Here is a 27,590-nt window from a genome sequence, read left to right as displayed (position 1 = left end):
CCACCCCACTCTTGCACACAAGTGGCAACCAACAACTGCTGTTATGAAGCCTCAAGTTTAACCTTTTTGGCCATCACCATCTTGTTATTTTGGAGCCGGAAGTGACCATATTTGGACAAGCGGTGGATCTGACTCGATCTGATTGGGAACCCAATGACACGAATAAATTAATACATTTAAAAAGTAATCTATGTATGGCCCCCACACATTTCCAACTTTGGCCTGTTGCTCTATTATCTATTTTATTATTCAAATCGTTATTGTTATTAAATGTATAATAACTGTCTTTTACAACACTTTCAAAAAGCCTTTTTTGTGTTTGTTTACATTCTCCTATAATTCTTCCTTGATATTTATATTTCGTTGTTTTTCTTCGTCTGTGAAGTGCGTTTGCACCATGCTACATGGTGATACTACGCTCAAACAGAAAATAAAATTGAATTGAACGTGTGCTTTTATTCTGAAGGTGTTGATGTGTGTTTCATGTGCGTTACCTTTCTCTACCTTGACGCTCCTGCTCTCTGGTTGGTCCTTGTGGGAGTCACAGTGGCTGCTTCCATGGTGGTGAGATTGCAGTTTGCAGTGCGCATGACTGAAACAAGAGACGGATGAGGTCGCTGTTAGAACACATTAGAGCAACAAGGGACTTTAACTTGTTTTGACATATTTATAATACTCATATGCATTTAGTGTAACCAAATAATATGTATGTTTTCATATTATAATGCAGTTACAAGTAAATATAAGAAACTTTAAGTGTTTATTTTTTAATTTTAATTTTAAATTTTATTCACTTTATTAATCCCCAAGGGGAAATTTCTTCATTCATATTACTTGTCAACTAACACATCTGTCAACGTCTTGTCAACTAACGCATCTGAATTCATGTTTACTGTCCTGAGACAGATTACATGAACTTTCTGGGTGGTTCAGGTATTCCTTTATATCATTTTAAATTTAACAAACAGAAGAACATAATCCAGAATACACAGGTACAGTTGATTACTGTGGGGTTGATCAATATTTATTTATGCTAACAACAATAAAGGAGAGAGGAAGTTGGAAAAAAATTAAAAGTTAGCATAAACAACTTTATTTTTACATATAAGAGGAAGTTAAAGGCCAAACAATAGTCATTCATTGTTCCAGTTACCTTCTGATGTACTAAAGGTTGAAAATTCATAATAAAATGATACTTAACACTTTTTTTTTAGGTGCCAGGACTTTTCTTCTCCTTCGTTAGGCCACAAATATTAACGCACTGTGACTTCATCTGATAGTGAGATGGATATTTGAAAAAAGAAACGGTGTAAAGGCAGAAAAATACTGCTAAATTATATATAATTTTTAATTAAAATCATAATACAGGCATCAGTGTGATTACAAATACATTTTATCGTCATTTTATTTTGTACATTTATCTCGTATGAAGCAAAAATAAAATGCTGCTGTTAAATTCCTGCAAAGTTTCAGAGTCAGAGATGAATTTAGGTTAAAAATCAGCATCCTGAAGGACATTTATTCCTCCGATTCCTCTTCTTCAGTCGGCTTCAGGACTCCCCTGTTCCGGTTTCACCTCGTTTGAACTGAAATTAAAAGAAAAAACTCAAAGGTTGAGTTGAGTACTCAAGGTTGTCCTCTTATAAAGCAGACGGGATGAAGACCAAACTCTAACAGGAGGGCACTCACCACGTTTTTCAGCAGGTTTCCAGATTTGACAAATATATTTGCTCTCCTGGAGGCCGGTGTGGTGGACTCGGTGCTGTTCTGATTGGCTACCTGAGGTTGGGAGGGAGGTTTGGGCTGAGCGAGGCTGGACGTGAGCGACGAGGGCTGTGACGGTGAGTAAGACTGAGGTTTTACGTAACTTTGAGTTGGGTTCGGGATGTAAGGCTGAGGCGGGTTGTAGGTCTGGGAGGGTGTGTACGTTTGAGGAGGTGTGTACGTTTGAGGAGGTGTGTACGTTTGAGGAGGTGTGTACGTTTGAGGAGGTGTGTACGTTTGAGGAGGTGTGTAGTTTTGAGGAGGTGTGGAGGTTTGAGGAAGCGTGTAGTTTTGAGGAAGGGTGGAGGTTTGAGGAAGCGTGTAGTTTTGAGGAGGTGTGGAGGTTTGAGGAGGTGTGGAGGTTTGAGGAGGTGTGTAGTTTTGGCCCTGTGAGTACGTCTGTGTGGGTGTGTAGGACTGAGGCAGCGAGAAGGACTCCGTCGGAGCCGGTAAGAACGGGTTGGTGTGCGGGAAGCTCTGAGTGTTTAAGTGCGGCTGCGTCTGTGAGAAGGACGGAGGCGCTGCGGCGGAGTCGAGCAGAGTCGGCGGCGGCGGCGGAGGGAAGCTGTCGGCTCCGTCCTCTTGGCCCTCGCCGGTCCCGGAGTCTCCGAACTCGTAGTGCCTCTTCCTCAGCTCGCCCAGACGGACCCGCTCCTGCTCCAGCTGGCTCTCCAGCTGCAGCACCTTCACCTGAGAGATTCAGACGGTAGAAGATCTGTGATTTCATCGCAGCCACATTAACTCAAATACTATACTGATGTTAAACTGGATGCCATTTTACACTATTATCGATATAACAGCAGATATTCCACTGAATTGTCTTTTGAAGTTTGATGTTGATGACATTTATTATCATTTTTGCATTACTCTCAGCTATTTAATACAACAATTTCTACATTTTGGCTACTTTTAGCCTACTACTTCAACCATCTATTCACTTTAAGTAATTTAGTCTGTTTACTTTTAACAACCTCTTTCAATCATTTGTCCAAAACTTTTTAGCAAACTACTTTAACATTTTCGGTTAAGTACCTATTTTAAATCCTTTATTTATGAGCTACAGTTATCAGTTTTAACCATTAGTTTGTTAACTTGTTAGCTTTAAGCTCGCTTTTCAATAATTTATCCATTATTTCAGCTATCTTTAGGTATTTGTCCATTAGCTTTGTGCTAACAACATTTATTTTCAACTACTTGCTTTAAAGCTTTTTTGACAATTATTCATTACTGTTAGCCATTTACTTCAACTTTTATACATTAACTAACTACTTAGTACAAACATTTATCTATTATCTGTAAGCTAACTAGTTCAACCATTTATCCATTGGCTTTATGCTAACTATTTCAACTCTTTATTCTATTACTTTTAAGCTACATTTTAGATAAATTCATTAGTAATTTATTTATTTTGTTTACTTTTAGATATCAACTTAACCCATTAATTGCATATAAGGGTTTATTACAACTCGTTAGTCAACTACTTAACAAGTTAACTATTTCAACCTTTTATCCACTACTTTTAGCCAGCAGGCCGTTTGGACATCCCTGCTCACTCACGAGCTATTTTTTTTTAAATTTTTATACACACTCCCAACCACAACAAATAGCTTTCAAGTATTACAGCTAACTCCAACTTTCAATGAACAGATAATAAACAAAAGATGATAGATTTCTAGACATTTAATTCTTACCTGAGCCTCCATTTCCTCTTTTTTCAGCTTGATCAGAGACATGCCAGAGAAGTCCATCACACCTGTACAGAGAAAAACATCGAATCAGAGTCAAAGCTGCTCTAATCAACATTTTTATCTAAACAGAAATGACTATGTGTAATAAATATGTAAAATGTTAGTCACAGTGAGCCCACAGAGAATTATCACCCGTCTCCGTGGTTACTTTCATCTCTACAGAGATTTTGAAATTCTCGATCAGTTCAAATTATGTCTTTTAAACTGTACACAGACAGTTATTGTTTAGCTGGTGAACAAAGTTGAGTAATTAGCAGCTGAAGCTGGTGGAGACCAAAAACAGAGCGAAAAAAAAAAAAGAGTAAAAGTTGGACTTAATTTATGAACTGAACAGAAACCCAACTCTAAATAAATGGAAATTTAGTCTGTGATAGAACTGTGAAGCAGGGACTCCTTTGGTTCTTTGTCTCACCGTGGTCAGAAATCTGCTGCTGCCCGTGTTTGCTGGAGGTGACGACCACGGCCGCCATGTCGTTTACGTGCCGCGAGGCCTGCTGCAGCGTGGACAGCTTCTTGTTGCCGCGGTCAGCCTTCACCTGCAGAAATACAGCAGATATTTAAAAATATTTAACGAGGTGTGGTGGTCAGATTAAACCATAATAAAAGATTCCACGTCAAATTTCTTACCAAAACACACTGTATATTTAAAAAAATCTTAAAAATTATAACATTTTGAATGAAATAGAACTTTAAGTTTTCAAGCATGTATTGTTTTAATTTGGGTAAACCAGGCTTGTTTTTTAGTACTTAACATGCGGATAGACATTTAAAACCAGTGGTTCCTTGTGAAATAATAAAATCGGTTATGCAAATCTTTATTTATGTTTTGTATTTTCTCTAATCTTTCCTATTTTTTTTTAAATCATAAATTGGACAATACTGGATGGATGGTCATTCGTTTAAATATAGACATATGTTCTTCTGTGCAGGCTGCACGTACAAAACCACAAACAATGCTTCATTGGGTACCAGGGGAAAGTTTTGCCTCGAGTTTGTACCTTGGAGGCGGCGACGAGCTGTGCAGTGCTGGCAGCGATCTCGTGTGAGCAGGCGATGAGCTCCTCGTATGTTCCTTTCTCGCCCACGACGCGGTCAGCTGAGTCCCTGACAGCGAAAACGTGAACATGTACATACGTTATACAGTCTGCTCTTCTGGACAGGTGTCACGTGACTGATGATATATACGTGTTTGTGTCTTACAGCAGCTGCGTGGCCCCCCAGCCCACAGCTTTGGAGGCAGAGATGAGTCCCTCGGTCCAGCGAGAGTTTTTGGCATAAAACTCTGTAACTGACGCGGCACCCTGCGGGAAGAACAAACACAGAAACATCACTGCACGCAAACTATTAGATCAGTTTCCTCTGTAAATAAATTATATGTATAATATTTTTGTCTCATATATTTCACTGTGTTCTCTTTATCGACTTTTAGGTTAAAATCTGATGATGTTTTAGGTCATATTTATGCAGGAATACATACAAATCTTTAGGCTTTTACAAACTTTCAAACACCTCTAATATAAATAAACACCTATACATTAGATTGTTAATTGCTACTGGAAACAATAAGGATTTTACTTAAATAAAAGTAACATTATAAAATTGCACATAATTCTAAAAAAAAAGGTATTAAAGATGACTCCGATACTTTGATATAAAAAGGTGTTTTTTTGATGATTGTGACATATTATTACACCCAGAAAAGAGTATTTTCACCACTATGAAGTGTAATTCCTGTGACATGCGACCAAAAAGGTCTTTTCACGTGGAAGTTATGTTGCTTGATCAATATCAGCATCTGACTCCAGGTTACATCCAGATGCAACTTGGTATACCTACTGAAGTTATTTGTGCAGAAACACTCTCAGGACTTTCTGATTCTACCTCATATAATCTCAATAAATCCAGACCTGAGAGGAGATCTGAATTCATCCAATAATTCAGACTTTAAACTCACCCTGCCTCCTTCTGCGATGTCCTTCTGCAAGTCGGTCGCGGAGGTCACCAGCATGTGAACGGCCTGCGGAGGAGAGAGCAGAGCAGCATGAAGTCACAGCGAACAAAATGTCAACTGGATTTAAAGACAGACTTTACAGGCTTCTTACCCTCATCAGGTCCGAACAGGATCCCAGGATGCTGTGATGAAACGGACATAAATTGTATGTAAGCGATAAAGAGAAGCCCGATGTTATACGCAGTGTTCGTCTTACCTCTGGTTGACCTCCATCTTCACACCAGTCGTGTCCCTCTTCGCCTGATTCAGGATCTCCTGAGAGACAACAGTGGAAACAGATGTTACACATCACGCCAGGTGTGTATACTTTGTGTCAGGTTTATCTGTGAAGATGTGTTGGTCCTAATCAGGCAACCATGAGGACTCAAGGACTCAGATTTATGAATAAATGAATGAAAGTAACTTAGAGAATAATCTGTTTTGAACACATTGTTGTTTAGTTTAAAGTTTGTTTATTTAGCAGAGATCTAAGTCCTGAAGAGGATCTATTTAAACAACCCCCAAAACATGTCTTGGTCTTCGAAACCTTTCTTTATAAGGGGGGCCCGTCATTGTAGAAGCTGATCGGGAAGTTTTTGGCTTATTTTATCCACACGGAAAGACTCCTCACCTCCAACATGTGGACACTGGATCAGAAACATTAAATGTGAAAAGCTGTAATTCAATGAAGGCATCTAAAAAAAATCCTGACAGAAAAAACCCTACATGAAACAGACAGAGAATAAAAAAGGACCTAAAATAGAGCCTTGTGGTGCTCCACCAGATACGAGGGCAGAGGAAGAACATCCTTACAGAAAAACACGAGTTTCTAATGTTTTCCACATGTATGACACATGTTTACTTCATGTTGCAACATATGATAACGTGGGGAAAATATGTGGAAAGGTTTTCACTCATTACACTATGAAAATGTTCCACAACCACATGTGATCACGAGTTTTTGCACGTGAAATTCATGTGTTTTTTTTTCTGTAAGGGGAGATTCGCTGTAACTTGGCAACCAGTTTTAATGACGATTGTCTTGCTTGAAGTGAAACAAGTGTGTGTGTGTGTGTGTGTGTGTGTGTGTGTGTGTGTGTGTGTGTGTGTGTGTGTGTGTGTGTGTGTGTGTGTGTGTGTGTGTGTGTGTGTGTGTGCGCGCGCGCCTGATGTGTGTGTCCTCACATCCATTCGCAGCACGGCCTCTTCGATGGCGGTGGACGTGGCGATCATCTCTTTGTCCACCATGTTTCCCAGCTCTTCTTTCAGCACGTCCTGACCTTTCGGTTGCAAACCCTGAACAAGAATCATGCAGTTAAAGTGGCAGCTGAACCCTGGGGGCGGAGTCACGATCTCCAAGACAACAGGACATGTATGCTCACAGTACATATGTACAGAGCTAAATTAATTCTGGAGGACACATTAATAAGCAAATGTATGTGGAAAAAAAACTCCTCACAGATCTGCTAGCTTGTGTGTCAGCTCGTGTTTCGTCTCATGACTGTGATTAATCTGTGTTTCCGTCCCACCTGTCCCAGACTGAGGATGTGCTGAACCGTGTAGCGTATCGCCGACGGGTCGGCTCTCTGTAAAGTGGCCTGAAGCTTCAGATCCTTCAGGTACTGCAGGCAGTGATTCGCACAGTCGCGGCAGCTGTCGGTTAAACCTGCAAACAAACCGTGTTGCTGAACTCTTGAACTGTGTGTGTGTGTGTGTGTGTGTGTGTGTGTGTGTGTGTGTGTGTGTGTGTGTGTGTGTGTGTGTGTGTGTGTGTGTGTGTGTGTGTGTGTGTGTGTGTGTGTCTTACGGTCGGCCTGGTCAGTGGGAGCCGCGTGCGACGTCGCCGCTCCGTTGACGATGGTGTCGGCAGCGAGGTGGGAGAACTGTGTGACGGCTCTCAGCAGGCCGCTGGCGTCTGTAGAGGACGGAGGAGATTCAGATACACCACACACACACTCTGGAGAGATCAAACACACACACACACACACACACACACACACACACACACACACACACACACACACACACACACACACACACACACACACACACACACACACACACACACACACACACACACACACACACACACACACACACACACACACACACACACACACACACACACACACACACACACACACACACACACACCATACCGTTCCTGTTCCCCAGGTACACCACGTGGCTCTGCTGCATTTTGTCGATAGATCTCAGAGTGATTTCAGCTCGATTCACCAAATAATCTGAAATACAGACGGAGGTGTGGAGAAATAAAATCACAAATTCATGTCTGAGAAAGATTCAGGATGAAGATTATCAAGTTATTTTACTGTATTAAGTACCGTATCAATTTTCATAACAGTTTTTTATATGACTGGATCCAGAATATCTTTGTTTTTGAAGTGTTGTTTTAATTGTCGCTAGTTTTTCCTACATTGTGGATGTTCACTGGATTATTGATCTTTTTATGCTTCCAATAGAATCAGTGTTTAATACTGCTGTTGCCAGAGGACGCTGTTTTCGACCACACAGCCATTCGATTAGTTCACTGCCACCGGTTAAATTAAAAGGTTGTACTGCAAACTGTGAAGTGCTTTGAGACCGCTGAGGTGCTTCAAAAGTGCCCAATATTTAGTCTGGTTTCAATTCCCATTCAATTTTATTGTATTTTGGGTGTAGCGAGTCAAGGTACAACTAAAGTGCTTCCATTCGTTGATGCTGTTCGGCGTTGTCGTTATGCATTTTAAAAAATCCTCATAAATTCTATAACAGTAATAAGAATTTTAAATAATAAAAGAAGTAATAAAGCAACAGCACAGTGTCAGTTTGAAATTTGTTAAAAAGCTGATGGAGACTGAATAATTGTAGATATTCAATATATTTAGGTTTTTGTGTACAGGAGTTCATTTTGGTTTTGTCAACACTAACACTAATAATAACCAATTTAAAGACGTTGATGAACTTCTGATGAGCAGATTTGACTGTTAGTTAAAAGTTTAAAGACTAAATAATTGCAGAAAAAAGTGATGAGTGAAAAGTTAAAGCCCAAATATCAATCGTGTTTTATTCATACTGTGATTTTATCCTGATTCAGTGTAAATAAAGCTGCCTTGTGTTGAGTAACGATAATATGCTGAGTGTGCTTTTCTTTGGGGAGGGCGCAGACGGCAATGTACCAGGCGAGCTGATGCAGCGGACGTGGATGGGGTCGTCCAGTTTGGCCACAGCGTCCAGGACGATGCCCTCGGCCTCCACCACGGCGCACTGCAGCAGACAGAACTGCTCGTCCTGCAGCTTCTGGGTCAGCTCGCCTTCCCGGCAGGCCTGATCCACAGACACATGCACACAAACTCGTCAAGACCGACCTGCGCGGAGACGCTCGACGCTGTCACGCGGTAGGACGCTTCACCTGCTGCTGCAGCTGGGCGTGGAGGCTCCCCAGCTCCACGCTGCTGCGCTGTCTCTCCTGCTCCAGGGAGCTCTGCTGCAGCTGAGCTTGATGTCGGAGGGAGTTCAGCTCCGCCTCCTGCTCCCTCGCCGACCGCAGCAACATCTCCCGCTCCGCTTGCAGCCCGGCCAGGTTGCTGCTCAGCTGGGTGCCGCTCTGAGGAGCGACGCGTGCATGAGTGTGTCACAACCGGTGCTTCATCTCTGCGACTAAAGTTTCCAGAATGTCTTCTCACCATCTCTTTGCTCTGCAGCGCGGCGTTTGCTCGTGCCAGCTCAGCGCGGGTCGAGTCCAGCTCTCGTCTCAACCTGTCGATCTCCAGCTTCTGCTCTGCGTTTATAGCAAGCTGAAGGAAACATGAAAAACACCGTGGAGGGCAGACGCAGTTACAACACGAGGGTCGATCAGAACGTTCAGTCTCCGAGACTGCTCCTGTTGCTGATTCAATTAGAACGCTTTCTGAATTTTTAGATCGCACCTCGTACACATGTTTCTAAAAAGTTGCTGTCATCGTTTTTTGTCTTTGTTTTTTTTTTCTTACCTGCTGCTGCAGCTGAGCTCTCAGAGCCTCCAGCTCCCGGTGTGTCCGGTCTCTCTCCAGCTCCACGGAGGTCTGCTGCTGCTGGGTTTGATGTCTCAGAGAGAAAAGCTCGGCGTCCTTCTCTCTTGCAGAGCGCAGCAGGACGTCCCGCTCCGCCTGCAGAGCCGCCAGGCTGCTGCTCACCTGAGATCCCTCCTACAGGTACACGAAAAGGCCGAATATTTAAGCGGTTACGCTGGTGTTGGACAGTTTGATGAAAGTCATTTTTACATCCTGTTTTTACCATCGCTTTATTCTCCAGAGCGCTGCGGAGGAGGGCCAGCTCCGCTCTCTGGTCCTGCAGCTCTTTATTCAGCCGGTCGACCTCCTGCTGCTGGTTCATCTGACCAGGAGAGGAGACGCCTCGTCAGTAACCGCAACCGTCTTTTTTATATCAACACAACATTATTTTGATAATATGAGGAAGGTGTCACCGTATTTCTTCTCTCCTGTCGCAGACTTTCCAGCTCGTTCTCCAGCAGCCTTCTGGCTCTCAGCAGGTCATCCTGCTCCTGTTTTGTACTCGACAGCATCTTCACCGTGTCTGCGTTCTGCACGTAAACACAAACAACAACAGATAATTACGTCTCAAAAGTAACGGAGGGAAACAGCTAGCTTGGCTCTGACAGAAGGTCAAAAGATCCAGCTATTGGCTTCTCTAATGATCACTGATTGAGATGTTTTAGAAGAAAAAAAAAGCTGCACTGAACAGAGCTAGTTGTTTCCCATTGTTTGCAGTCTTTGTGCTAAGCTAAGCTAACCAGCTGCAGCATCATATTTATTATACAGACATGACAGTGATGTCAAAGAAAGTTATGTACTTAAAGGTACCATATTTTCTACATTCAGATTTTCATTTCTTTATTGGTTATAAAACAGGTCGATAAATACTGTGAAAGTGTGAATATGCTCAGTCCATGGACTTCCTGTTAGTTTGTGATGTCACAAACTCACACTCATGTCAAACTTCCACCGTCAACACAACCCTCTGTCCAAAAAAACAAAAACACGAACCGGTCGTTCTGTCGCGAAGCTAGCGAGCTATAAGACAGAACAGAACCCGTGATTGGTCTGTGGGTGTGTCAATCAGAAAAGAGACGGCCAATTAGAAGAGAGGGTCACGGATATGAATGCACCTTAAAGACACAGACACAAAACAGCCTTTTGCCTAGATGTAAAAACAACACAGAGACGATTTTTGTTGCTAAAAAAACAACAACACGCAAATATTTTCTAAAGACTGCAAATAAAAAAAACAGTAAAGGTGTAAAACATGGGACCTTTAAAGATGATCAATAAGCAACAGAGAAGCTGGATAGTTTACCTTCTTCATCAGTTCAGCGTGGCTGGTCACCAGCTCTGCGTGTCTATCTTTGAGATGAGAAAAGCGAACCTCTGCTGCCTGAGCTCTGGCTACGTGAGGACGACGGGATGAAGAGGACACAAACACACTTTCAGCGAAGTTTGTCCACATTCGGAACAGCTCATACGAAAACACGTCAGCGCACTCACTGTCTGCCTCCTTGAATCCGATCTGAGCCCCGACGTTGGCCACGTTGGTGTTTCGTAAACTGCCCACTTCCATCCGCAGGTGTTCGTTCTCCAACATCGCCATCTGTTTGTGGGTTCGCTGCTCCTCCACCTCGGCCTCCAGACGGTTCACCTGAGCCTTTAGCTCGGTCAAACACCTCTGAGCCTGAGGACGAGGAGGGACAGGGAGGCATGTGTCACCTTTATTTAAGCAATATTACGCCAGAGGGTGATATTGCGATTATACAACAAGTTACCAACTAAATAAAACATGTAATGAAAATGTATTCATGTTGTGGGGCAATTCGCTCGATTACCGTTTACATGGCAACATATGGGTTTTTTACTAAGAACTGGAAAACAATCAGTCGCGTCAGTAGACTCTTATGCAATGGTTACTACTCCAGGAAGTAGGCGACCCCTTTGCAACGAACCCTAGCAACGGAGAGGATTTCTAGTCAGTTTTATTGCTTTCTAGAGATGGTTTCTTAAACTGAATAAACACAGCACATAGAAACACTAAACTGCTAAGCTAGCTCAGTCTGATTGTAACCGAGATATCTGATGAAAAAAGATATCCACGGACTTGGGTCTGCATATTGCCACTTGCAGTTTGAATTTTTTTCTCGATCTCATTCCTTATTCTTCTTTTAAAAAAAAATTGCTTTTTTTGGCGGCTTTAACATCTTCAAAAACTCATGAAAGTTGGTGCCTGACGCATGTGGAAAGTTTAGTGAAGTTTGGAGCATCGTTTGACCTTAAACATCAACTTCCTGTGTCACAGTGAAACATTAAACTTAGCCGCATCGCCCTGGCTATACTATATATATATATACTTTATACAAAGATGAATTTTGGCTCACTTTTTGGACGACATGCTATACTATGACTTTTCTTTGATTACCTTTTTCTGAACTGACATGCATGCCTCAAGTTACTTCCCACTGTGAGGCAACTGCTCTAACACCGCTGTGTCATACTGCATGTTGTCCCAAATATGAAAAAAAAAAATAGTCTCTTTTAGGGGATTTTTATTTTAGTTTTGTATTGTTGTTAACCTCTTGTTTTATTTGTTGGACATCATCGTGGTACTCCGTGTCTCTCTGTCTGCGTACGTTTGGCTTAAATTGGTGCTAAACTGCCTTTCCACCCCCTTACCTCGGTCTTGATGAGCTGCAGCTCCGGTTTAAGCACCTCCAGCTCCCTCTTCAGGCTCTCGTTCTCGGTATCCCTCCGCTGCAGAGAAGCGTCAGGCGCTCCCATTTGGCTGAGCAGATAGTACTGCCAGGAGGAAAACAAGATAAACGTAGGAAAAGAAAAGAAAAGAAGTGGGAAACTTTTAAAATGCACGTCAGCATACTTGCGGATTCTGAGGCGCTTCTCTGAACTCCGGTTGCGGCTCCACTTCCTCCTCCTCGTGACGCTCCGCGTTGGGCATCATCACCACCAGCTTCTTGTACTCGGCCCAGGCACCAGCTCGGAGGAAGTTTGGAGGCGCCTGTGGAGGCGTTATAAAATACATATTAATACATGTGCGCATCATTTAAAAAAAAAAAAAAAGGTATGTAAACTCTTATCCCGTCACTTACGTCGGGGAGATTTGGGATCAGGATGATACTTTTAAAGAACTCCAGTTCTCTGGCTCTGTCGAAGAACTGCGTGAGGCTGCACGACAAAACACGGGTTTGTTTTTCCACTGACTTCAAAACCATTTTTGCATTATTTAATTATTAAAATCTTTATTTATTTATTTTGCTGCTGTTTGTGTTTGAAGAATCTGCCTGGATTGTTTGACTTTAGTAGCGTTACTTTAGTTAATTTAAGTAACATGTTAAAAAGTCAATTCAGAGATTTGCTTCTAAAAACATTCTAAATGTTAGAAATGAGTTGCTGAAAACACGTGAAAAGACTGAATCCCATGTTGTACTGAACTGTTGAGTTAGACTGTTGAACTGTTTCTGGTCATTTTTGCGGTCACAATTTGTTTGGGGGCGGGGCTATATTTATTGGTGACTCCTCCCCTTTCACAGAAACTGGCATTAAAAAAAAAAAAGGTAAAACCTAGGGCCTGATCTCATAACATCTCAAATAAAAGATACTAAATTTCTTGTTGTTTTCCAAAAGTTTGCAAATTTATATTTATATATATCATATTATATTTATATCATATAATAATATGATATAATATAATTGATATCAGGTGCAAACAGCTCTATTTAAATGAGGTGTTTGCGTGTTTTGAAGTGATTCCAGTCATCGACAGTTTGGAGGGAAAAAAGAATGACCGCAAAAGGAAAAGGAAATTTGATCCCATTGATTTAGAGTCATTAGTGGAGGAGGCCAATAAGCACATTGTTTAGCTACAGCAAAGAAACATACAAAATACATTTTCTTTTTCCTTCACATTTTCATATTTGCGTTTTACCATTTACTGGAAATGAGCTTTTACCGACATCTCTCGCAATAAATCTATTATGGATTTTCACTGTTAAATAAACAATAAATAAATCAGTGTTTTCCTGATAAAACTGATGACCTACCCGGTGAAGAGATCTCGGAAACGCTCCCGATGTCCAAGAAGAACATCTGGAGCGATGCCTGTGAAGCAGAGGACGAGATGACAGATCTGAAGCTCCATCAGAAGAGTTTGATCGAACATAAAAACACGTGTTTGTGACTCACGGCTGTGAAGTTTGAACAACAGTATGACGGAGAAGTGGTAGAGGAAGCTGCAGTCCAGGATGAGCGGGATGAGAGGAGTCAGTCTGCACTGTCCGGCCGGAGTCGTAGATTTGGCCCCGTTGGCGTCGAGCTGACGGAAAACTTCAGACACAAGAAAAACATCAAACTTAAAGTGAAGAATATTTCTTTCGTTCCTGCTGACTGTAAAATAAATAACAACCTAAAGGATGAAGAAAAATATCCTTGAACTTTGAAACTAATTACAGATGTTTTAGTTAATAATAAACTTTCTGATGGACTCACCTGTCTCGGACATCTTCAGTCCGGCGTCCAGGTAATCCAGCAGCTCCTGTGTCATGTCTAAACTACAATACAATTATGAGGCACATATTTGATGAGAATCACTGCATTCACGCTGATAAACAACAACAATAAATAACTGTGGATAAAGAAAACTTACACTTTGGTTGTGTCACTTCCTGCCTCCCTCTCCACAGTCTCATCACTGGCCTCCAGGTTACCTGGAATCACCTTGTGCTGCAGAGGAGGGCGCTGTTGTCATTAAATTGTATATTTCGGTAACCAAAACAATCACATTAATTACTAAACTCCTTTCTGCAGTTTGTTTACATGAGAAACAAGTTGCTCGTTGACTAAAAGGAAGGTTTGTATCATATGAATACTCGCCTCAAGGTTATGAACATCTTATAAGCTACAAATATGTGACTAAAATAATATCCTCCATGCTCCTCCTCTCTATTTTCATTACAGCTGAGTGCCATTTAAAAATTCTTTGACCATTTTTTTAACCACCAAAAACACACTTCTTTCATAATTACCTTCACCCTGAAGATATAAAAATAACATGTTTAAATCCATGTAAAAAAAAAAGTTAATGCTTCTCCCCGAAAATGTGACTTTAGCCATTAACCGGGATTCTGTAATGTTTCATGAGACGTTATTCAGAATTAAATAAAAGAAATAAGCCCAAAGCAGCATGCAACAGAGGACAGTTAAGATATTATGGTGTTAATATCTTTTTATGTTCTTTTTCTTCTGTAATATTTCAGGTAAAAGAAAACATCAGAGGCATTTTCACACTCTTCCTACTCTCAGTCTCTTTGTCATCAATTGCATTTTATTTTTCTGAATTGTGCTTAACCTTCGGGCACACGTGCAGATGAGTGTAATCAGTGTAAAAGTACAATAAGGGGGAATACAGTGATTTTTATTGTTAATGGTTTTCTTTCATGTTTTTTTTCATTATTCTTCCGCTTCTAAAAGCTAAAAACAGGAAAGGAATTAAAAACAAACGGTTTGGGCTGTATAACATGTTCCAGCTGAAAAATAAAATACAAATTAGACTTATATATACATATACATAGACATATACTGTATAACCCATACAACAAAAAGAAGTGCATTACCTTTGAATGAAATTCCATTTTGAGGTAGAGGAATTTGGCAAACAAGGCAACGATGTGACCGTATCGATCATGCAGGTTTCCCTGGAGACATATACAACATGATTTCATTACAATAGATAAGATAACTGTATTAATACACCAGCCTAACCACTAAATTTAAAAACAATAGACTCAATTAATTAGTTAATAAAAATGATGCATCTTAAAATGGACACATAAACAGGCATTTAATATGAAGATGATATGAAGCGAAACCCGTTTTGTCAGAAAACAAACCTTACAACAGATTTGTGAAAGAATTTCATAATTTCATAAATGTGAACAACAGCAGAAACCTGCCTGGTGGCCTAATATCTAATCAATGATTAGACAAAACACTAGAGAAGTAATAAGAAAGAGTGACTCCCTAATGGATTTTAAACCCAGGAAACCTGTGACCAAAACTAACAAAACTGTAAGAGCAAATTTGTTTGCAATGCAAATAGTTTCATTCTCAGTTTATATATTTTTACTTGCAAACTTAATTTGATGATTGCAGAACTGTTTTTTTTTTTTTATTATTATTTTGCTTGCATAATAAAGGCACAAAAACGAGGGCAGCTACTCACCCACAGGACGCCCATATCTTTCACGTTGCGGCAGTATCTGTGAGAATCTGCGACAGCCTGCAGACCAGACAGAGAAGAGGGGAGATGAACGTGACAGGGAGGAGTGGTGGAGGAGGTAAAGAGGGAAAGAAGAAGGTGGACGACATGTAGGAGCTGAACTTACGTTTCTGTGTCCGTCCCTGAGCACTTTGTGCAGCAGGTAGCAGAACTTCCAGCTGACCATGGAGTGGCTGGAGAGGGGCAGGTTGAGGGCGTAGGACCAGAAGGTGGTGGCTCCGCCCTCTTTATAAGTTCCCATGATGATATCAGCACAGCTGTCAAGGAGACTCCCAGAAATACTAACTATAGTCTGTAATACTTTCTTTAACGGTGAGTCATGATCTCATTGGATTGTCAAACTTGTGTCGACTCATAAAGGAGCATTTCTGATTTTTAGCCATGCTTGCGACTACCGGAATTATTGTTATCTTTTCTCTTTTTTTTTTTTTATACAAACATTCATGGTCGTCAGAGGATGAAACCTCCTGACTTGGGTGATTCTGACTTTTTCCAACTTTTACTTGTTTTGAAAAAACATCTCACCACCTATTTTATGTATTGGCACCAAATTTTGTACAGACATTCACGTTCCCCAGATGATGAATCTGACTGACTCTCAGGGACTCCCTAACTTTTCCTCTGGCGCCACCAACTAGTCAAAGTTTTCACTCATCTGGTAAACTTTCGCAACTATTACCGGATGGCCTGTCATGAAAATTTGCACAGACATCCATGGTCCTCACAGGTTAAACCCTCATGACCTTTCTGTAGTGCCATAGTGATGTTTGAAGTCTGAGGTTTAGTAATAATGTCTTGATCCCCATAAGATAAATCCTTGTGGTTTTTCTGTCGCGTCTAACTAATGATTATGGTTTAGGGTTTAGAGAAAATGTCTTGATCCCCAGAAGGTATATTTTCATGGTTTTTCAGTAGCTCTACAATGATATTAATGGTTAGTTTAGTGAATGCAAACTTTGTGGCTTTTCAGTGGCGTAACAATGATGTTATCGGTTTAGGGTTTATATGGTCTTAATCCCGAGAGGATAAATCCTCATGGGTTTTCTGTAGCCCCACAAGGATGTTTATAGTTTAGGGTTTAGTGATAAGGTCTTGATCCCCACAGGGTAAATCTTTATATATTTTTCTGTTGCCACCATATGTAAACAAGGTCTTTAGCAAATAATGGATAGATTTAAATTAGATTCACACATTCATGTTCTCCTCGGGATGAACTTTTTCACCATAAAAACATTAATGACACCTTTAAAGTTCTAAATTTTATCCAATACTTCAGTTCAATCTCTCCATAAACCTCAGCTGCACTTTTGTTTTCATCTCGTTACAAGGTAATTATGTTATCGTTAGCAAGTCCAGTTTGTTTTATATTTCCATGAAATCCGTGAATCAGGAAACCTGCTGTTAAATGATAAAAAGGATACTGCGCACATATTTCTCTTTGGGCGGCACTTCGGGTATAGAGACTATTTTGCTGATGCTATGAAGCTAAACAAAAAAAAACACCAGTCAGGACACAAATAATCTGTTAAAACATCTCATCTTTCTTAAAAGTCAACACCAGATTAAATTTATATACTCAAATAAAAATAATAAAAAAATGGATTTACGTCTGTGACGAACAAAACTTCCTTTAAATCCCACCAGTTACAGAAATTAACAGTATTTTCACTTAAGTGTTTAAAAAAAAACAACTTTATTTTGTATTGGTTTTAATTTGGCAAGGCAACGCCCACATCTAAAATAATAATGATCAAATGTTCCTTATAAAGAACAAACTAGAAAACCGTGCCTTAAGATAAACTAATTCACCTGGGCACAAGAAGTGACGCGTTAAGCCTTCATTTAAAATGAAATGACTCACCTGTTGTTTTCCAAACTGTTCCTTCTCAGCAGCCAAAGCTTTTTCCGTCTTATTGTCACTTTTATTCTTCGTTTTGCTCATGTTGTTGACTTAAAAGTCAGATGTATAAATCCAAAGAGGTCCCGCTCCGGGATCCAGCTCCTCACCTGTGATCTCGTGCCTCTAAAGAACAAGAAGTCAGGTGTGTCGGGCGCACGTCCCCAAAAGGTACTCCTTTTTTCTTTCTTTTTTTTAACTCGCTTTTTTCTCTCCTTCAAATTAACATAGCATCCTTTAAATAAAAAAAACACTGCAGTCCAAAAAAGGGAAGCAAAGTTTCCTCTGTGCGTAAAAACTCACCAGATGCTTAAAAACACACGCTGAAAAAACCCAGCCACAAATCAATGACGCATAATGTAAAAAGTTAGACAACAAAATAGCACTGACATTAAGTTTGTATATAAATATTTTATCAAAAAGCAGTGACACGATATGGGAGTTACACGTTGTAAAAACTATAAACAGCTCCAGACATTTCCTTTGAGTCACCATCTGGAGGCGGTGAAACTGGAAAGACAATACAAGGCCACACCACTCAACAGCCCTGTAGGACTGGTTTCACATCTCACCCTCTCCACACAGTACAGCCTTTAAACATCTTCATCCAGATTACAAAAAATTTAAAAAAAACACTTTCAGATTATGTTAACATGTGGAAAATTTAAAGGAAACCATTAATATGTAGGAAAATATCCACAAGTAGAAAATATTTAAAGGTATACAAACACTTGAAGGTCTGTATTTCTTATCACTTCATCTTTTTCCTGAGAGATAGTGGAGTTCAACTTTTGGCACGTGCAGCTTTTTAATGCGGTAACACTGATTTCTCATTCTGATTTTAGAGATAAATAGTTCAACACATCGTGTCACTTTGATAAATACTGAAAATAAAAGTCCATTTCCTCATTAAAAAGTCAAGTCGTCCGCACGGCTGGCTGGCTGGCTGGCACCGTGTCGAGGGCAGGCTTCGGGTGGAGTTTCACCGGCCTGTTGGACAAAAAAAAAAAACATGAAGCTGTTACATCTTAACACACCCAAACTAAAAGGAGGAACTGAACCCGCCACACCCCGTGACTGAGATGGAAACAGACACCATGAATCTCCTTTAAACCTTTAATGTTGAGGTACTCGGGTGGTGTTGGGGTGTCAGGGGCTCGTGGCGGTAACGGTGCTCAGCGGTCCCGCGGCTCCCAGCAAGGTTGCCGGTCTGCAAAGAGCCGTGGCGTCTCCGGCTGCTGTTGTCTGAACCGACCACGAGCAGCTTGGACTCATCCGGCAGCTCCCGCAGAGAACAGCTGGACAGACGACGCTCCGTCTGAGGAGAGGCGGAAGGAACAGCTCAACATAAATATGAGTTCCATTAAAGGGCTGATATTTAACTGATGTGTCTGTACTATAAAAATGCAGTTTTAAGGCACCTAACGTGGTTAATTTGGTTTAATTGTGTTGCATTTATCTTTGTTTACGTCACGTGTAGTTCTGGTTTTGCCCTTTCTCCGTTTCCGAGTTGGATTGATGCAATTTTTACTGCATGGACATCTCGTCTTCGTTATACCTTAAATAAGATGGGTATTACGCTATACCAGTTTGATGTGAGAGAGAAACTTCCTAAATATGCCGATGTAAAAATACAAGCGAAAAAAAGTTCCACTGTGAAAACGTATAAAAATAAAAGTAAAGCACTTTTTAAAATGTACTTCAAAAGGATTTTAAGAAAGAAAACCCTTCATCTGTTGGAGTTGGATGTCTGGTTTTTGTATATATATTATATGTTATATCATATTAAATAGACTACTGATACTACTTATACTATAATAATATATATGCCCTATGCACATCACTCATAAAGTAATCTATATCACTGATGTGCAATTTCTGTACAATATACAAAATATCCTGTGAATTTACAATTAACAATATTCTTTTATCTCCTACGTGCAATAATTATGTTTTTCTCTACATTTCACTACATATCAAGGTGTATTTATATATTTTGTGTTTATAGCTTGTGTGTGTGAGTATTTAAACATCGTTTTGTTTTTTACAGTTTAAAAAAATAATTATATTCTGTTTTATAGCATGTGTATTTGTAATTATTTCTATTATTTATCTTTCCTGACTGTATTCTTAAACTGTTGTGAGAAATACATTTCCCCACTGCGGGATTAATAAAGTTTTATATTATCTTAAAACGCTCAGGTCACAACTCAACAGACTCTGGTCGGAAAATCACATCAGAAGCACGGGATGATTTAAAAAAAAAAAAAAAAATGTATACACTTTATTAATCCCCGAGGGGAAATTTCTTCACTACAGCAGGGGGGAGATGCTGCAGCAGGCTGCCACTAGCGCGGCGCCAGGTAACCTGACCTGAGGTGCATGTTTTTGGATGATGGGAGGAAGCCGGAGAACCCGGAGAGAACCCACGCAAGCACAGGGAGAACATGCAAACTCCGCACAGAAAGGCCCAGGACCGGATTCGAACCTGGAACCTTTTTTTTGCTGTGAGGTGACAGTGCTAACCACTGCACCACCGTGCCGCCCTTTATGATAACCTGTCCATCTTTACTGACAGTTTATGGTTTGGAACCATTTATCTGCCTGAAATTTATCTCTACTTGTCATCAATATTCTCATCAAACTCTGCAAACTGCTTCCCCAAAACACCAAACTAGTGCTTTAAATTGTGATTAAAGCTTCTTCATCTCGTATGTAAAATAAGCACCTGTGTGTGTGTGTATTTTTTTTTTTAACGTCTTACATCCATCAGGTGTGCCGATACACCTCCCAGGTCTCCGTTGGACGAAGCCCGCAGGTCTGCTGCCGGCAGAGCGGACGGATCTCGAGCGGGTCTGAGGTTCTTCCCCCTGACCGACGACGACTGACGGTCCAGACAGGTGCACGATACCTCAAAGTGGCTGCAGCGCAGAGACACGCAACATTCCAAATACAACTCCAACACGTGCAACTTGAAATATAAAACTTACAAACACTCCATCGTACATTCAGGAAGGATGCATTCATCCGAGCACAACAACACAAGATGCATCCCCGGACTGGACTGGATGCTGGGTCGAACCTCTTTAATGAGAGCATTTTCATCAAAGAGTCAACGTTTTTCTTTAGTCTTTATCACACGGAGGCGGAGCAGGCAAACAGGAAGTGTCAGAAGGGAATAAAATGCAGTATTCACCTGCCAGGTAACCCCTGACTGCTCCTCTCCTTCAGGGATTCACGGGAGTTTTCCTGGTTCGTCCGCAGCAGCTGCAGGTCGTTCTCCTGGTTCTCGCACACCTGAACACACACGCACACACGCACACACATTGATATTTACACGTCAGAACTTCAGACACAAAATATCCAACACTTAATGGATGGGTTCACATTTTTTATGTTATAAAGACACATATTTGCACACTGAAAGTGTTCCTGGTTGATAGAACCGGTTCTCCTGTTCACACCGGCCGAAATGAACCCGATTTGAAAGCAGTGACGTTCCTCTGCTGAATCACAGCAGCAGAAAAAAGGATCTTCTGCACTGACAAGACTGATATTTCAGAAGACACCCTGCTGATATTAGCGTCAGGTGAACCTGACATCATTATTTTAATCCATCTGTGAAGTGGAGAAACAAGGAAATCAAAGAAAAGCCAGAAACGCTTTTTTTTTTTTTTTTAAGTTAAAAAAAAAAAGATCGCACAAAGATTTATGGAAACTGATTTCATGAGTCGTGAAGCGACAACCAGGAGATGTAACAGAAACACAAGACACTATAATGAGACGTATAATGACCACAGAGACATAAGACACTATTAAAAAGACAGATAATGACACCAAAGACATGTAACAGAGACACAGGACACGATAAAGACACGTCGACCGCAGAGATAGATAACAGAGACATAAGACACTATAATGAGACATATAATGATCACAGAGACATAAGACACTATAATGAGACATATAATTAACCACTAGAAGTAAAGCAACTGCAGAGAGAGACGTACAAAAACAACAAGACCCCAAAGAGACGCATTATGACCACAGACAGAAGACACTTTCAAAGAGATGACCACAAGGAGATGGAAAACAACTGAAAAAAAGATGCCGAACCACCAAAAAGAGATGTAACATGACCACAAGGAAATGGAAAGAGACAGTAAACAATCACAAACAAAACAAAAAATTACCATAAAGACCACAGACACATCAGAAACCATAAAGAGACATATAATGACCACAAGGAGGAGAAAAAAACAACTGCAGAGACGTAAAAAAAGAAAAACAAATAGATGTAACTGAGACATAGGAAACATTAAGACGTGCAAAACAACTGAAAAAAGGTGCCAAACTATAATTAAACATAGGAACTACAAAAAGACAATAAATAATAGTTAAAAAAAAATTCTAAAAACGACCACAAAGAGCCACAAAACAGCAGCTTTAAAGTTTGTGTGTGTGTGTGTGTGTGTGTGTGTGTGTGTGTGTGTGTGTGTGTGTGTGTGTGTGTGTGTGTGTGTGTGCGTGCGTGGGCATCCTTTAATCTGGCGTCCACTGTCCCTACTTCTTGTCCCTGTTGTGTTTGACAGGTAGTGCCCAGAACCTCACAGCCTCGGTGAGGAGGTTGCAGGAACTCTCCGAGGTATGCCGCAGAACCAGAAAGTCCCGTCTGACGTCGGCAGCAAGAACGAGGAACAGACGCTCCTCAGCTGCCTTTTTAATCTCCCTTCATTCTCTGTTGGACGTTCTCAGAGTTCACCTCGTACCTGTCGCAGGCAGCGGAGCTCGGACACCAGGCGCTCCTGTTTGGAGCGAGACAGCTCCAGCAGCTCGTCTTTCCAGCTGTCGCCCTCTTCTGGAGGGAAAGAGATCAGACGCTGTGATTGACAGACGGAGAGTCTTTCTTCAGGCTGACAACCTGCTGCTTCACACGTTCAAATCCAAAAGGGGATTTTTAAAAGGTCCAAATTCTCAAGACAAACACGGACATTATCAAAACGAAACAAAAAATGTTCACTTTTTTAGCATCTCAATGTGAAGACTTCATTCTTTTCTCCGTTTCACACCACCGACGGCTGGATACGTTTGAGTTTTCAAAGGTAGGGATTTCTCACATTTCATAAACAAACTAATGACTTGTTTATTAAAAAAATAAATAAAATTAAATGATAATGAAAAAAAACCTTGATGAGGGAAAATCATTGCAGTCAGGTCAAATAATTGCAGCTGAGAATAAAAAATGTCTTTCACAGAAATGTCCGGCTCACGATGGAAGCACAACTTCAAACATGCCAACTGCAAAAAAAAAACAACTTTTTAATGAATAAAACTCTATCAAACAAAAAAAACAGTGTTGAATATACCGTCAGTAATATAAGAACAAATACACAGTAGAATAAAATATGAAATGGATGAATAAAATCTTAAAACAGATTAACTACATAGAGAGAGAGTGTGTGTGTGTGTGTGTGCAGGTCTGTGTCCGTGTGTGTGTGTGTGTGTGTGTGTGTGTGCGTGCGTGCGTGCGTGCGTGCGTGCGTGCGTGCGTGCGTGCGTGTACCTGTCAGGGCCAGATCTCTTCTCAGCAGCTGCAGCTCCTGTTTCAGACGGATGATCTCCTCCCTCTGAGTGCTGCTCTGTGTTACCTGCTGCTGCAGCTCCTCTGGAAACAGTGAGACACACAGCAGGAGAAGATTAGATTAGATTAGATGTGACTTTATTAATCCCACAGTGGGGAAATTTACTCGTCACAGCAGCATAGAAGACGACAAAAAAAGTGCACACAATAGGAACAAATTTACAAATACTATAGAAAACGGGAGAGATGATTGGACAATTTATCAAAAGGAAAGAAACAGGAAACTACTCTGTTTCTTTTAACATTGATTGACTTTGTATTTGATGAGGGAAGTTGAATGGGAGTCGATGGAGCCGGAGGCTTTTTGGAGCCGACCTCTAGTGGCACTCGGTGGTATTGCAGCTTAAGACACTTGCATCGGCCTCATTTTTCAGACCCGGAAGCCACGAACATTTTTATCATCCATCTGACCACCAGCCTTTCAGGTGTGGTCTGACTGCACCTCTTCAGAACCGTATATCTGACAGACCGTCACTTTGTATGTGTTGATAATAAGAATAAAACTTCCTCCTGTAGTCTGATTGAGTCATAGTGTTCGGAGCAGAAGCCACCGTGTCCCATTCTCTAAGTTTTAATCACCTCTCAGCTGTGCGACTTCCTGTCGGGCTTCTCTGTAGCTGCGTCTATTCTCCTCCGAGTCTCTCTGCAGTTTGTTCTCCCGCGACCGACTCTCCGTCAGCGTCGTCTCCAGGTCTCTGAGGCGCCCCGAGAGGTCGAGGATGTGACCGGAGGCCTCCGTCACGTCTTTGTCCTGACCGGGACGCAAATTCAAATGTAAATTAGGGGAGATCGTACACAGACGAAGATGAATGCTCATTGATTGACTGGCGCACCTTCAGTTTGAGCATCGAGCTCAGCTCTTCCTCTCTGACCTGCAGAGAGCCGAGCTGAGTGGACAGAGACACGACGGTGGAGCTCAGACTCTGGTTCTTCTCCTGGAAGTGAACAATGACACGGAAAATAATACATTCAAATATATATTTATTACATATTATATATATATATATATATATATATATATATATATATATATATATATATATATATATATATATATATATATATTTTTTTTTTAATCATCAGTAAAGAACAAATGAGCTCAGAGCTGGAAACAGGAAGTGTGAAAATGAAAGAGCTGAAGGACCGAACACATTGTTGTTTACAATTTAGTGAAGCAAGAAATGACACGAGACTATAAATTAGATATTAAAGCGGTTAATGCAACCAGACATACAAATAAGTAAAAAGAAAAACAAGACCGAGCAGTAATACCTAAAGAAAAAAGGGGAGAAATACAAAAACAAAACAAAAGACAAAAAACTAATTACATGACCAACTACATCATAGTGAAAAATGGGTGGATAAATATAATTGATAATAACAGAGAAAACACAGGAAAGTACAGAGACTAGGGAAAATAATACTGATAATAGTAATTAACAGTGATGAAGAAAGTAATATGTTAATTTGTATGTTATATATATTTAAAAAATGTAATTTCATATCTAAAATTAGATAGACTAAGGACATAAACAGTGGCAGAGTGTGTGTTTATAAACTGTTTTTGTGTTTGTTATTCAGGACACATTGTTCATTTTTCATTGTTTGTCACAGTAAAAAAAAACATTGATTGTTTTTCATAAAAGAACATAAATGTGTGTTTTAATATTATCAATGGAACCTCCAAGTCTTGACATCTTTCGCTGACGTGCCGCTGCGTCTCCCGCAGCTCACAGAGCTGCTGCACGGCGACGCCGAGCTCCTTCTGGACCTCCTTCTCCCCGGTTTCGACCTCGCACGCCCGTTTAGTCAGCACGCGGATCACCTCCTTACGCTTCTGTAACTCCTCTGAAAACACACACACATGGCCGTGTGATGATGAGATTCAGGTAACGACAAAACATGAAAACGCCCCCCCCCCCTTTTTTTTTTTTTTTAGAGCCGTTGTTTGGTTTTGTCCCTTCTGGGCTACGGTAGAAACACGGTGGATTATATTCCATTTTCTGATCGTCCTAAATCCTCCGAACCGAGCGAGTCTCCTCACCGTCCAGCCGGGAACACCTCTGCTCCAGCGTCATCGCCCTGTGGCGGTCCTGCTCCCGGGCGTGATGCTGCTTGTGATGGGAGGCGGCCATGGCGTTCAGCTCCTCCTCCCGGTCCCTCAGCTCGGCCACCAGCAGCTGGAGCTCCCTCCTCTGCCTCTGGATGGTGGAGCCGCTCAGGTCACTCGCAGGAAACTTCAGCAGAGCACAGAGACGGACGCGAAAATCAGTTTATAGTATGAAGTTCACTTACGTGATTTTTTTTTCAACAGAAAACGTATCAAATGTTATGAGTTTTTAAGTAGTATTTTAAAGTAAAACGACAAATGTTTACTAGTTTGTGAATCTTAAGTGTGAATATTTGCAGGTTTTCTGAATTTTCTTTGATATTGACTAAATCATTTTGGGGTTTCGGATGTTGGTAAACAAAACAAGAAATCTCCATCCATCCATTATCTACACCCGCTTTATCCTGAACAGGGTCACGGGGACAAGAAATCTCAATTTGCCTATTTGGGATTCAAAATCAGCAGAACTAAAACGTCCTAAAACCACCACAAACCTTAATGTGTGTGAAACAATACACACACAAAAATACACACAAAGACCAGTACAGTTCGTATTTAAACTTTTAAATCTCACCTCAGTTTCCTGCAAGCTGGGAGGGCCGCGGGTGTCCCCTGCAGGGACAGGAGGCGTCCCTCCGCTCCACTGTTTGTCCGTGCTGTCCATCATGAAGCTGCTCAGACCAGATGTCCGTCTCACATTGAGTGGAGCGCCGTCATGTCTCTGAAAAGAGCTCATAATGTTTGTTTGCGGTTGGAGCTGTCCGGAGAGGTGTTGATAGAAGTTGATTGACAGTTCGGAGGATCTACTTCACGCTGCTGTTGCTTTATACAATAACCCTCCTTAACCCATTTAATCCCTCATTATTCAGTGTCATTTTTTGCGTGCATTTGACTCATGAGACCTCTTCAACACACAAACTTTACACCCATTTTGATTTTAAGTTGGTTAAGTTAGTTAAATATGAGGTTTTATACTCAATGGTGACAGCCCTTATAAGCAAATACATAACATGGCAGCTCTATCTGTTAAGTCATGTATTTTAATTAAAAACTTGTATTTATTTGTTGCATGTTTTGTACGCGCAGAACATTATCTTTGTATGTAGTTTAACTCACTCCTATACGTTGTTGTGTGTTTTGCTCATTGCTGGTTTTATTTTATGTAGTTTAGTGATACCTGGCTGTAATAAACTCTGATTTGACAATCCCACAGAAGACATGATAGAGTCTCTTACCTTTTTAACTGGAGTGCTGTGCCAGGGCTCAGCTGAGGCCTCTGAAACTGAAACAGAGACGGTGGATGTGTTTAAACTCCACATTATATACAGCAGATTTGTTCACACGTGACGATCATCAGCTGTTTTTGTTGTTGTTGTTTTTTTACCAGAAGACCAGCGGGAGCAGCCTGAAGCCTTCCCGGCAGAGGCGGACAGTCGTCCCCCTTCCTCCATCGCATCGTCGCAGTCTCCCACTCAGCTCCGAGTCCTGTTTATTCTCCAGCAGCCTCCTTCATTGTTGTTGTTTTTAGCTTCTCCTCTCCCCTCAGAAAGCTGGCTAACGTTAGCTTTCCATATCAACAAGTGGCTGTAAAGTTAACTAACCGCACGGCAGAATTTTTTTTTTTTTAAAACCTTCTACATACGTGTATTTCAGTCATGTGCTCCAAATGTCATTTTAAATGTTAGAAACCGCATATCAAATGTTTTAACTTTAAAGCCTGTCTTAGCTCCTCGGGGAGTTTTAAACCAACTTTTGAACGCGGTGACGTAGGGAGAGGATGACGTCATTGACGGATATCCTGCATGTACTTTTCAAAATTGTTTGATCAAATTCCCGAAAATGAAATAACATCACGGTGAACAGTGCTCATTCGTTCTCGAGTCAAAATAATTGTATATGTATAATATGTATTGTTAATTTGACTGAAAAATGTCCCTTTTTTTGTTTTTGTAACTATTTGTGCTTATAAAATATTTTATTTTATGCTATTTTTGCTGACTGGAAAATCTATTTTATTTGTATACAGATGCAAATTTTCATTTTCCTCCCAAATTGTATTTATTTATTTATTTATGTGTATATAGTTTTGTGTGTGTGTCTGTATT

The 27,590-nt window shown here is 40.8% G+C and overlaps 2 protein-coding genes and 1 long non-coding RNA gene across 5 annotated transcripts; 1 reads left to right on the top strand and 2 right to left on the bottom strand.

Moving 5' to 3' along the window:
- Positions 1-1,070: 1,070 nt before the first annotated feature.
- On the bottom strand, positions 1,071-17,812 carry LOC138622257 (huntingtin-interacting protein 1-related protein-like). The gene is made up of 33 exons (XM_069700918.1): positions 17,699-17,812; positions 17,259-17,322; positions 15,944-16,086; positions 15,781-15,837; positions 15,173-15,253; positions 14,206-14,282; positions 14,049-14,110; positions 13,746-13,886; positions 13,604-13,661; positions 12,653-12,728; positions 12,424-12,561; positions 12,222-12,344; positions 11,046-11,229; positions 10,858-10,946; positions 9,968-10,084; positions 9,778-9,876; positions 9,495-9,689; positions 9,189-9,299; positions 8,915-9,109; positions 8,682-8,829; positions 7,662-7,748; positions 7,310-7,417; positions 7,032-7,168; positions 6,688-6,798; positions 5,720-5,778; positions 5,615-5,645; positions 5,467-5,529; positions 4,713-4,813; positions 4,511-4,616; positions 3,925-4,048; positions 3,456-3,517; positions 1,690-2,454; positions 1,071-1,586 (listed from the first exon to the last, which is right to left on the bottom strand). Exons 1-33 carry the CDS (start codon positions 17,777-17,779, stop codon positions 1,551-1,553), a joined length of 4,029 nt encoding a protein of 1,342 aa, XP_069557019.1. The 5' UTR covers positions 17,780-17,812; the 3' UTR covers positions 1,071-1,550.
- A 313-nt stretch (positions 17,813-18,125) lies between these two features.
- On the bottom strand, positions 18,126-26,950 carry ccdc62 (coiled-coil domain containing 62). 3 transcript variants are annotated; one of them, XM_069700887.1, is made up of 13 exons: positions 26,870-26,950; positions 26,721-26,767; positions 26,060-26,206; positions 25,420-25,612; positions 25,057-25,223; positions 24,209-24,310; positions 23,955-24,126; positions 23,298-23,399; positions 22,504-22,592; positions 20,931-21,031; positions 20,499-20,655; positions 18,849-19,052; positions 18,126-18,724 (listed from the first exon to the last, which is right to left on the bottom strand). In XM_069700887.1, the coding sequence occupies exons 1-13, from the start codon at positions 26,934-26,936 to the stop codon at positions 18,644-18,646; spliced, it is 1,629 nt and encodes a 542-aa protein (XP_069556988.1). In that variant the 5' UTR covers positions 26,937-26,950; the 3' UTR covers positions 18,126-18,643. The 3 variants fall into 3 exon arrangements, with proteins under 3 accessions (XP_069556988.1, XP_069556997.1, XP_069557007.1); XM_069700896.1 differs by having other exon boundaries at positions 22,504-22,589; XM_069700906.1 differs by lacking the exons at positions 18,126-18,724; positions 18,849-19,052 and adding an exon at positions 19,216-19,292.
- On the top strand, positions 25,109-27,098 carry LOC138622263 (uncharacterized). Its single transcript, XR_011310997.1, has 2 exons — positions 25,109-25,264; positions 26,873-27,098. It is a non-coding gene; the product is annotated as an uncharacterized lncRNA (long non-coding RNA).
- The last annotated feature ends 492 nt before the right edge of the window (positions 27,099-27,590 follow it).

Source organism: Brachyistius frenatus, unplaced genomic scaffold (assembly GCF_029030835.1).
Source record: "Brachyistius frenatus isolate BFR_SWC_R1_liver_20210118 unplaced genomic scaffold, ASM2903083v1 Contig_3, whole genome shotgun sequence".
Lineage (NCBI taxonomy): Eukaryota > Metazoa > Chordata > Actinopteri > Embiotocidae > Brachyistius > Brachyistius frenatus.
This window is presented reverse-complemented; position numbering and strand designations above follow the sequence as displayed.